An 11,175-nucleotide genomic window follows, 5' to 3' on the forward strand; every position below is an offset into this window, starting at 1 on the left:
TAAAACCTTTGCCAAATAGCGGAGATTTTTTTAACCTTCGTTAAATTCAAATGATTTATTCTAAAATCTCATCAAAATAATGAAGATTTTTTAAATTTTCATTAAGTTTAAAATATTTATTGTAAAAATCAATAAAATATTTTAGATTTTCTCAAATCTCAATAAATAAATATAATTAATTTTTTTTATAAACAAATAATTAAAAATATAATTTTAATATATTTGATAACTAAATTTTTTAAAGTTTTTGTAATTATAGCATAATTTTCATTTAATAACTTTATATTATATTAAAATAATTTTATTTATCAATGCTTAATATAACTTTCAGAATAAATTTAATCAAGGGAAGTTTTTAAATATCAAAGGTTTATTTAATGAGGTTTATTTGAAAACCTCCGATAAATGGCAGAGGTTTATTTGAAAACCTTGGTAAACTATTATAATTTTATTTCAAATTCTTTTTGTTTTTATCTTTTCCTTTCCTCTTCACTTCCGGTAGACCCTAAATCCGCCTTTCATTTCCATTTTCACTTTTCTTCACTCTCATTTTCGTCCAACTCTCACGTCACTCCCATTGCACATCACTGGACCTTTGATTCTACTGCTCCACAATGAAATGTGCTTCTGCTATTCCAGCACGGAACATGGTTCTGCTACTCCACCATGGAACTTGCTTCAACCTTCGCTCCACCATAGAACCGCTTGTCTACAAAAAAGTGCAGGTATGTTCTGTGATTGGTGATGTGGTGTTTGTTATTTATTGATCTTGGAACCCTAATTTTTCTAATCAGATTATTTTCGTCGTTAGTGCGTCGTTCTCGTCATTCTTTGTGGCTATGGTTTATGATTGAGGTTGTGGTCCGTGCTTCGTGCTTCGTCTTATACCAAACTTTGGGTTAGAGGGGAAGGAACAGAGGAACAAAATGATTGGTCCCTTGTTTAGTATCAATTAAGGGTAGAGAGGAAGAGAATTAAGCTGCTGAGTGCTGATGCTTTTTCATATTCAATCAGACTTACTGTTTATGCTTGGGATACTTTTGTGTCAATGCAGGGGGTTCTCCGATCTCAGTTACAAACAGCAAATGAAGATACTGAAACAAAGAATAGGTATGTCAGTCCTCTTTGTTTTCTATTTATTATTTATTATTGTTGTTATTATTCTTATTTTGTTATCGAGACATACAAAGCATTAGTCAACTTTTTTTTTTTCTAAAATCAATATTATCTGCATTTCAAGTTTCTAACTTCCAAATTCCACATAAACATTGTCTATTAGTAGTTGAACTAAGAGCAGAACTTACTTACTGTTCTATGGAGGTGATTTGTACTGTTCTCTAATTAGAATTAGAGTTTCACCTTGGTAATATGTATAATTAATTAATGTAAAGCTTTCTCCACATATTAACGAGGTGAAACTCCTATTCTAATTGAAGAACAACAGTTATTGAACCGTATGTAAGTCTTACCTTAAACCAGAGCAATTTGTTATAAGTACACTATCCATCTTTAGCATCCCTTTTAAGTTGAGTAATATTTCTGCTCTGCATTTCCTTTAAAGATCTTTTGGTCTTCTTTCTTCCAAACATGATAATTAAAGGCGATCCTAGTTCAAATCCATGTTTTCATCAAGAAATCCAGTTTTATTCTTATGATCAATTTGCTATTTCTTGGAAGAAAGTGAAAGTTGGAGCTGCTTGTTTCAAAATGAGTAAGGTGCTTATTGAAAAAATTATAACAATTCTCTGAATATGCTAAGCAACACACCAGAAGTTGTTTGGATATATAGCATTGTTTCTGCTAGTTTTATCATTCTAATTTGGTAATTTTAGCTTTATGTTTTATTATTTTAATTATTTTGTTCAGCTTTTAAAGCTTGTAAAACAAACTCTCTTGATAAAATTCAGAGCATGGTTTGTGAAGCAAAATCATGTAATTGTGATTTGCTGCAGCTATTCTCCAAAATATTTAACCAGTCTCAAAAGCAGAGTGTTGCAACAAAGTTCAAGGTAATTTTGTAGCATTTCTTGTGCTTAATAAAGATTCAAAAGAAATGACTAAGGCTTGTTAAAGTATATTTACACATGGTAATATAAACCTACTCTCCTGAAAATCAAATTATTGAATAACAAAGTACAGAAAGTATAAAGAGAAATAGTTAAGGGCAAAAATCTAAATAGTTTCATTCTTTTAGGTTCAATTGTTCAAGTTGATGCATCAGTTGGAGAGCACCATGCCTCACTTTATTTGCTGCATAGCACCAAATATTCGCTGCATGAAACAACCGGCAATGTTCTTTCTCTCATTTTCATCTTGCACTAGCTTCTCTTTAGGTTGTTATAATCTTCTTGGGTTGTTATTAATTTTTGGAGTTTTGTGGAAATGGGAAAGGGTTAAGTGTGTGAAGAAAGTTAAGAAATTTAAGATGGGTCACCACTCTTGCTGAACCAACAGAAGGTTAAAGGAAGATGAGAAGCTCATTAGATACATTACCACTCACGACTATGGTTGCTGGATTGAAGTTCCATTTGGGTCATTCTTCTACCAAACTTGGTTCTTCACAATCCGGTAATTGGATTTAAACCCTGTCTTTTTGTAATTCTGAATGCTTGTACTTATCAACTAGTGTATTGTCATTTCTTTCTGCTTTGCAAGATACTGTAGCAGTACACTGTTTTGTAATAGATATGAAATGGAGCACTACAGTTATATGACTGTGATGTGATTCTATGTTGCATTATCTCCTCACTCAGCATTGGCTATTGGATAAAAGTTATATCTAACCATATAATACAAGATTTTCTTCTAAAATTGGAAACTATCTTACATGGCTTAATCAACATCAAAAAGTTCTTGTCAACTTCCTTAGCATGTTACTTGATATACCATATTGATAAGTAGTTAGTCTGCTTTGGATAATAGGTCAAATATTTGTCCAGCATAGTTCTACAGATTCAACACATGGCACAACCTCTTTCATCCTCTTTTAAGAGCCATGTTTCTTACAGTTTTAGTTTTCTAAATTATTTAATCACCTTGCACAACAAAACCATGACACTTGTAGTATGAAGACCAATTTTGAAAAACACTGATGAGATTCTTAATGTCCAGCCAGTGGAAACTGCTACTATTCAAAGCAGTACCATGCTTTGCTCTTACATTTTCTGTCCAATTATGTCTTTCTTCTTTCTATTAAATAGGCATAACATGGTTATAGCTACCAACCCTATAAATTTTTTAAATTGATTAGTATGAGGATATTTGAAGAAACCATGGTATTAATGGTTCAAATTAATTGGAACATGATTAATCATACATAGTATGTTGCTAATTTTCTATATAACGAGGAAAGTAAGCAATTAGAAATTATGTAACTTATGTAACTTGCTAATTGATTTGAGACCTGTAGCACTAGTTATGTAACTTATTATAAAAGCAAACCAAAAGATTAATTTCTGGTTTAGATAATTACATTTTTTTTAAAGTTTTTATACATAAAAACATCATTATAGATTTTACTTATAACTTTTTTAGTCTTTACATACATTATTTAATTTCTTTTTAGGGTGTATAACTATAATAAAAATATGTAAATATTAAAATCATATGTATTTAAATATTAGCACCAAAAAAGAAAAAAAAAACGTTTTGAAGCTATGAAGATTTGAAAGGAAGTGTATGTTAGCTCATCCTTACATTAGGTATTTGGAACTCTACCCTAGTTACATATAAGTACATGTAGTTACCGTATTAGATGACATTTTCCGTTGGCAATTGCTAATGTATCTTTCAAATGCTGAAACATATTTTTATTTTTTATTATTTAATTGATAATTAGTACATTTTTCAGTAAAGGAAAGATTTGTTTTTACTATAATCCACATAATGATTGTATTTATAATATTATAATAATTTAGAGTATTATAAAAAAAATTAAATAGCTTGTTTTATTTTTCAAATTTACATTTCTAATTGTGATACATGTTTATATTGTAGGTTTTTTATCAAAGAAGTGTGCCCACAAATTTTGAACATCAAGAGGAGCATACGTGATTGATGAAGAATTTAGTATATTATGGAAATGTTTTTTGACTTATTTTATGCTTTGTGAGCAATATGTTATGTTTTCATTTGTAGTACCTATTTGTCTTATATTGCTTCCTTGTAATTTTTTAACTCATATTTTGTGTTTAATTTGAATTTCAATGTGTTTACTTGATATATTTTGGTATAATTTTATAAATATTTTGATATATCTTGTCAATTGATGAATGTTATGTCCATTTATTTGTTTTATTTATTGAAAAATTACTTTAACAAACATAGATAAATAAATACAATAGATGTAAATAATTGTGGTTTAAAAAACACATGAATGTCTAATTGATAAATGAATAAAATAAATAAAGTTTACGGAGGTTTTGAAACCTATGGTATTTTACGGAGGTTTTGAAACCTATGATATTTTACGGAGGTTCTAAAACTTATGGTATTTTACGGAGGTTCTAAAACTTATGGTATTTTACGGAGGTTTTGAAACCCGTGGTATTTTACGGAGGTTTTGAAACCTATGGTATTTTACGGAGGTTCTTAAACTCTTGGTATTTAACAGGGGTTCTGAAAGGCTTTTCCTGAGGTTTAAAAAAACCTCGGGGAACACGTTCCCCAGGGATGATTTAGCGAGGGAAATTGCAACCCTGGGTAAATGATTTAATGGAGGTTTTAACCCTAGGTAATGTAAAAATAAACCCCCGTTAAAACCATTTTTTCTTGTAGTGATATAATTCTTAGTTTTTTTGTTATGAGCTCATACTTCAAAAAAATATAACTTATTTTGTTTTAGCTTTTGATGTACGTATATTTGTGCAATTTTAGTTTTAGTTATAATTGTTAATATTTAATTCTCGTAATTTTAAATTAAGGCCTTATTTTAAAATGCATCTAATAATTAATTCACGGTGAAAGTGAGAAGTAATAAAGTCAATTTCTCCTAACAATATGTTCTTGCAATCTTTAGACAAGAACACACATGGCTTTGAAGCCCACATCTGACAGATAATACAATTATTTAGAATATATAAAGTAGTGATAAACATCAGTTGTTGTCGAGCTAGGTAACAGAGACTTGTGACCCAAGTTGGGGCAGTAAGGTGATGTAAGAAGCAATATTGGAGTAAGAAGAAGATATTGTCTTATTTTGTGTTTCTTCTCCTTAGATATAATAGATATAAGTGTGGCTGAATTGTGATTCCTTGCTAAAACTGTTGTTGCCGGCCATTGAGCTTGTGTCGTAGAGCAGTGTGTCTACGGTAGAAGAGAGAAGTCAGGAGGATCGTTAGAGATGGTGGAAAATGGGGTTAAAGGTTATTTCAAACAACAAGTAATTTTACAGAAATTTTGAAACTCATGGTATTTTGGGAGGTTCTTAAACCCATGGTATTTTACGGAGGTTTTGAAACTTGTACTGGACCAGAGCGCTCAAAGCCCAGTGCTCAGAGGTCGGCCATCAGCATTTACCGTAGGCAGGTCAGCTCGATTCTTGGGTCAAGTTGGTGGGCCATAAGATTGGGCCCCAGATGTATGTATTGGTTTCTTTTTCGTATAACCCCTTGTGCATAAGGCCTAGGCAACGAGTGAGAGGTAATTATGGACCTTAGGGTGTACTTAGTACGTAGGAGGTCTAGCTTAAGTAATTGTTTCCTTTTAAAACCTAAGCCCATGTGTGCTAGGGCACGTAGAGGTTAGGTTGCATGTGCTCAAAGTGTAGCATAGCACCATAGTGAGGGTGGTTGTGTCGCGAGCAAGCAACAAGGAGCTACACAAAGCCAATGAGGAGTTGTGTAGAGACCTACAACAGCTGGGAGAGGGCTCCACTGGAGAGCGAGGCCCAACTATCCAAGCAAGGGCTCGCCCCAGGCCATTCTCACAGGTGATTATGGACGTTGTCGTACCAACTAGTTTCATAACGCCCAAGATTGTTTTTACAGGTACAGAAGACCCGGAGGCCCATCTCACAACATTTAAGCTCAGATGATGATCTCGGGAGGAACGAATGCTATTCATTGCAAGTTGTTCATGGGTACGTTCACTGGCACAACATTACAATGGTTTGTTGGCCTCCCAGACGGCCACATCACCTCTTTCAATCAGTTTTCTGGATTGTTCAGGGAAACAATTCATCGTTAACCAAGCTCAATCGCCTGTCCCTTTCGACCTTTTCGGTGTGAAACAGAGACAGGAGAACCTTTGAAGGATTTCTTGAACAGGTTTGGGGAGTTCGTAGTAAAGCTCCAGACTCAGGACAAGGCTTTGATGGTCCATGCCTTTGGACAGGGAATCATGTCAGGGCCATTCATTGACTCATTGATTAGAAATTGGGCAAAGACTTTCGGAAGATCCGACGATGAGCTGTTGCCCACATTGCTGCAGAAGAAGCTGTAACAGTAAAGCACAGGAGCACGCACACCAGGCAGGCCAAGCCCAGAGAAGGCAGTCGAGCTCAACCAATGAGAATACATGAAGCTATGACCGAGAAGAGCTCAGATACCCGACGAGCACTTTATGCGCCGAGAAAGAACCAGCCCAGGTCGAAGGCGAAGGACAACTTGCCTTTCGACCCAAGTTCAGAATGACTTACAAGGAATTGCTAGCTATGCCAGGTATGGCAGACAAGCTGAGGTTCCCCCCGAAATATGACAGGAATTTGGAGTCGCGCAAGGAATTTTGGTGTAAGTTCCACAAGGCCTTTGGGCACAATGTGGAACACTGTATAGCCCTAGGCTACCAGTTAGCAGGGTTGATAAAGAATAGGTTCCTGAAGGAAGGCAACCCGAAAGGGTCGAAGGAAGAGCATCCGCCAGTGGAACAGGGGCATGAGATACATGTCCACGGTGAGATCAATACTATCTAAGGAGGGTTTTCAAGAGGGCGATGCATCACCTCCAAGCGTAAGAAGTACGCAAGGGAAGTAATGACGGTAGAGGTGCAGAAGCCTGATCGATCAGCCGAGCCCAACCTCTGCTTCACGAAGGCTGATTTAAGGGACGTAGTCCCACATGAAGACGATCACGTGGTGATCTCGTTTGTCACTGTGGAAAGAAGAGTGCTTAGGGTTCTCATAGACCAGGGAAGCTCAGTCGACGTAATGTTTTTGGATAACATTCAGCAAGTTGCAGTTGTCACCTGACCAGTTGAGGCCATACGACGGTTGTTTGTTTGGTTTCGCTAAAGATCAGGTGGAAGTAAGAGGACATGTGGAGTTGAGGACGACCTTCTCAGATGGCACCTCATCTCGAACAACCAGTGTCAGGTATCTGGTTGTTAATGTTGTTTTGACTTACAATATGCTTTTGGGCAGACCTTCCTTAAACAGGTTAGGTGCGGTGGCCTCCACAAGGCACATGAAGATGAAGCTACCCTCCCTCGAGGGAGGGGTAATCGTCATCAAGTCTGACCAAAAGGAGACGAGGAAATGCTATGAGAACAACCTGAAAAACAAAAGAGGAGTATGTGTGGTCGCCATCCAAGCATAGGGACTTGATGGGGCAACCTGTGTAGAAGTCGCCAGAGGCGGCCTGAACCTGCTGGTGAGGTTCAGGAGAAGGAGATTAAAAGGAAGAAGTTCAAGCTCAGCACATCACTGGGCCAGGAGATGCAAGATCATATCGTCGAGGTGATACCAAAGCATTTGAACGCTTTTGCATGGACTGCCTTAGACATGCCCGACATAGACCCCGACTTCTTGTGCCATAGGCTCACCATGGACGAGAAGGTTAGGCCCGTGATACAGAGGAGAAGGAAGTTCAATGATGAGAGACACCTGGTCATCAAGGAAGAGACTCAGAAACTTCTGAGTGCTAGCCACATAAGGGAGATCCAGTACCCTAAGTGGTTAGCGAATGTTGTGTTGGTCAAGAAGGCCAATGGGAAGTGGAGAATGTGTGTTGATTTCACGGATCTGAACAAGGCCTGTCCTAAGGATTCATATTCGCTGCTTAGCACTGACGCCTTGGTGGATAGCGCTTCAGGTTGCTAACTTCTAAGTTTTCTAGACACATTCTCGGGATACAACCAGATTCGCATGCATCCCTGTGATGAGAGCAAAACCGCGTTCATGACAGAGCTCTTCAGTTACTGTTACAAGGTCATGCCCTTTGGGTTGAAGAACGCTGGCGCGACCTACCAGAGGTTGATGGATAGAATTCTTTCCCCCTTTGATTGGGCGAAATGTGCAGGCATACGTGGACGACATCGTCGTCACCTCGATGGAGAGACCACCATGTCGCTGACTTGGAAGAGTTATTTACCACAATAGCTAAGTATGATATGAAGTTGAATCCAGAAAAATGTGTGTTCGGGGTAGAGGCAGGGAAGTTCTTAGGATTCTTGCTCACTAAACGGGGGATAGAAGCAAACCCCGATAAATGCGCATCAATCATAGGAATGAGGAGCCCTGCCATTGTTAAGGAAGTACAACAGTTGACTGGGCGAATGACCACCCTATCTTGGTTCTTATCAGCAGGAGGAGATAAGGGGTATACTTATTTCCAGTGTTTGAAGAAGAACAGCCGCTTCGTGTGGACTAGCAAGTGTGAAGAGGCATTTCTCAAGCTGAAGGAGTACTTGGCTAGCCCGCCTGTCCTTTGTAAGCCGCTGCCAGCTACTCCCCTTCGTCTCTACTTTGCAGTTATAGAACGAGCGATCTGCTCGGTCATCGTGCAAGAACAAGATCAGGTTCAGAAGCCCACATACTTCGTGAGCAAGGGGTTGTAGAGGCCCGAGGTACGCTATCAAGCCATCGAAAAGGTAGCTCTGGCAGTCGTATTCGCAGCTCGACAACTTCCCAACTATTTCCAAAGCTTCACAGTGATTGTTATGACAGAACTTCCAATTCGTAAGGTCCTTCAGAAACCTAACGTAGCAGGTCGGATGGTACGCTGGGCAGTCGAGTTGTCTGAGTTTGACGTACAGTATGAACCCAGAGGGCCTATTAAGAGCCAGGTTTATGCTGACGTTGTGGTGGAGCTCTCCTTAGAAGCCAGTCAGGTAGATGGTGGAGATTTCCAGTGGGTTCTCTCCGTGGATGGATTTTCTAACCAGCAAGGTAGCGAAGCAGGTATAATTCTGGAGGGACCAAATGGACTGTTGATCGAGCAGGCCCTTATATTCGCTTTCAAAGCTCACAACAACCAGGCTGAGTACGAAACGCTGGTAGTTGGGATGTTGTTGGCCAAGGAGTTGGGCGCTCGAAGTCTGCTGGTAAAAAATGATTCGCTACTGGTGACCGGGCAAGTCACGGGTGAGTACCAGGCCAAAGATCTGAAAATGGCTTCGTACTTAAGGTATGTCACACTCTTAAGGGAGGCTTTTCCCATGTTTGAATTAGTGCATGTCCCGAAGGAACAAAATGCTCGAGCAAACCTGCTGGAAAAACTCGAAGGCTTAGGCAAGGGAGGTCGGCAGAGGTCAGTTTTACAAGAGACTCTAAAGTCACCCAGGACCACCGCAGGTTGTGCGGGAGAGGTCCAACACGTTGAGACTTTCGAGGTCGGAATGGAAAGAAGAAGAGGGCATCGATCGTTGACACAAGAAATGGTGAAGGTGCCTAAGGCTTGTCGGGAGAGGAATCACTAGACATTTGTCAGGTCGACGTGGGCGAAACTTGGATAACACCATATCAACATTATCTTGCTGATGGCATGCTCCCGGCAGAGCTTATGGAGGCTAAGATGATCAAGAAGAACTCAGGCAGGTATACTCTGGTAGATGGAAAACTATTCAGACATGGCTACACTCATCCTATCCTCACCTGCGTAAGTGGGGACCAGTGTACACGTATCATGGCAGAGCTCCATAAAGGCATCTGTGGAAGTCACGTCGGGGGGCGAGCTCTCTCCTTGAAGGTCGTTCGAGTGGGGTAATACTGGCCAACCATGAGGGAAGACTGCATGAGGTATGCACAACAAGACGAGCAGTGTCAGAAGCACGCTAATTGGCATCATGCACCCCCAGGGGAGTTGCGATCCATACATAGCCCCTAGCCTTTCCACACTTGGGGAATAAACATCTTAGGTCCATTCCCACTAGCGATTCATCAAATGAAGTACCTAATGGTGTCAGTTGAGTACTTCACCAAGTGGATAGAAGCCGAACCAGTTGCGTAGATAAACTGCCCACAGGGTTCAACACTTTGTGTGGAAAAACATTGTTTGTTGTTTTGGGATCCCAAAACGACACCCAATTCGCAAGCCAACAGTTGTGCAACTGTGCACGGAGCTCGACATCAAGCAAGTGTTTGCCTCGGTAGAGCATCCTCAAATGAACGAATAGGTCGAGTCCGCCAATAGAGTCTTGCTCAGAAGCTTGAAGAGGAGGTTGAAGAAAGCTAAGGGGACCTGGGCAGAAGAGGTGCCTCAAATTCTTTGGGCCTACCACACCACTCCACAATCCACCACGAAGGAAACGCTCTTTAGTTTGGTGTATGGGTCAGACGCCATTATCATTGTATGTGAACTTAGACTTACTCGACGAGGTGCGAGAGCAGACGCGAGTCAAAGCTGAAGCTCTAAAGAGAAGGGTGGAACGAAAACAAAGGTTCAAATAGAGACCTCAACAGTTCCAAATTGTCGACCTGGTGATGCGAAAGGCTCACCCTTACTAGTTGGAGAATAAGTTGTCTCCTAAGTGGATCGGCCCATTCCGCGTGGTAGAGGCACTCAGAAACAGAGCTTATAGGCTCGAGACTTTGGAGGGTGGAGCTATACCCTGAACGTGGAATGATGTCAAACTCAAGTTTTATTTCAGTTAATATATTTTGTCGATCTTTATGAACAATTTGAATAATTAAGGGGACACTCTTTTTTCCTTACGAGGGTTCTTAGAAGATGGTTTTCCAGAATACTCTGTTAACACACGATAGGGCGACTTGACCGATAAGTTATCCCAGTAAGTGCAATGTGTCTATGATTGACAATTAAACAAGGTCGTTTATTCCTCTAGTAAGATTCTGGGGCGTAGGTGACTTGACGACCATGCTATTCAGATGGGGAAACCTTTTCTCAGTAAGATTCTGAGTCTAGGCACCCTAAATGGACTTGAGATTATTTATTCGAGGGCATGTACGCTAACCTACCTCGATGTTGAGGAGTAGACTTGGTGTGTAAGCCAATACTTAAG

At 39.3% G+C, this 11,175-nt stretch overlaps 2 protein-coding genes across 9 annotated transcripts; both read left to right on the top strand.

Annotated features, from left to right (window-relative positions):
• The first annotated feature begins 451 nt into the window (after positions 1 to 451).
• On the top strand, positions 452 to 4,253 carry LOC137806915 (uncharacterized). Of its 8 annotated transcripts, none has more exons than XM_068607300.1 (4): positions 452 to 725; positions 1,055 to 1,110; positions 1,908 to 2,009; positions 2,195 to 4,253. In XM_068607300.1, exons 1-4 carry the CDS (start codon positions 615 to 617, stop codon positions 2,211 to 2,213), a joined length of 288 nt encoding a protein of 95 aa, XP_068463401.1. In that variant the 5' UTR covers positions 452 to 614; the 3' UTR covers positions 2,214 to 4,253. The 8 variants fall into 8 exon arrangements, 4 of the variants coding, with proteins under 4 accessions (XP_068463401.1, XP_068463400.1, XP_068463403.1 ...); XM_068607299.1 differs by having other exon boundaries at positions 2,392 to 4,253; XM_068607302.1 differs by having other exon boundaries at positions 1,953 to 2,009.
• Positions 4,254 to 8,874: 4,621 nt separating this feature from the next.
• LOC137839402 (uncharacterized) lies at positions 8,875 to 9,633 on the top strand. The gene has a single exon (XM_068648518.1). The coding sequence runs from the start codon at positions 8,875 to 8,877 to the stop codon at positions 9,631 to 9,633; it is 759 nt and encodes a 252-aa protein (XP_068504619.1).
• The last annotated feature ends 1,542 nt before the right edge of the window (positions 9,634 to 11,175 follow it).

The sequence above is a fragment of the Phaseolus vulgaris genome, chromosome 3 (assembly GCF_000499845.2).
Source record: "Phaseolus vulgaris cultivar G19833 chromosome 3, P. vulgaris v2.0, whole genome shotgun sequence".
NCBI classification, from domain to species: domain Eukaryota; kingdom Viridiplantae; phylum Streptophyta; class Magnoliopsida; order Fabales; family Fabaceae; genus Phaseolus; species Phaseolus vulgaris.

What these genes read in the sequence shown, in the direction of transcription:
- LOC137806915 (XM_068607299.1), top strand. Translation starts at nt 615, where the DNA reads ATGAAATGTGCTTCTGCTATTCCAGCACGGAACATGGTTCTGCTACTC. An exon ending in TTGTCTACAAAAAAGTGCAG is followed by an intron (nt 726 to 1,054) that starts GTATGTTCTGTG and finishes GTGTCAATGCAG; the next exon opens with GGGGTTCTCCGATCTCAGTT. An exon ending in GATACTGAAACAAAGAATAG is followed by an intron (nt 1,111 to 1,907) that starts GTATGTCAGTCC and finishes GATAAAATTCAG; the next exon opens with AGCATGGTTTGTGAAGCAAA.
- LOC137839402 (XM_068648518.1), top strand. Translation starts at nt 8,875, where the DNA reads ATGACAGAACTTCCAATTCGTAAGGTCCTTCAGAAACCTAACGTAGCA.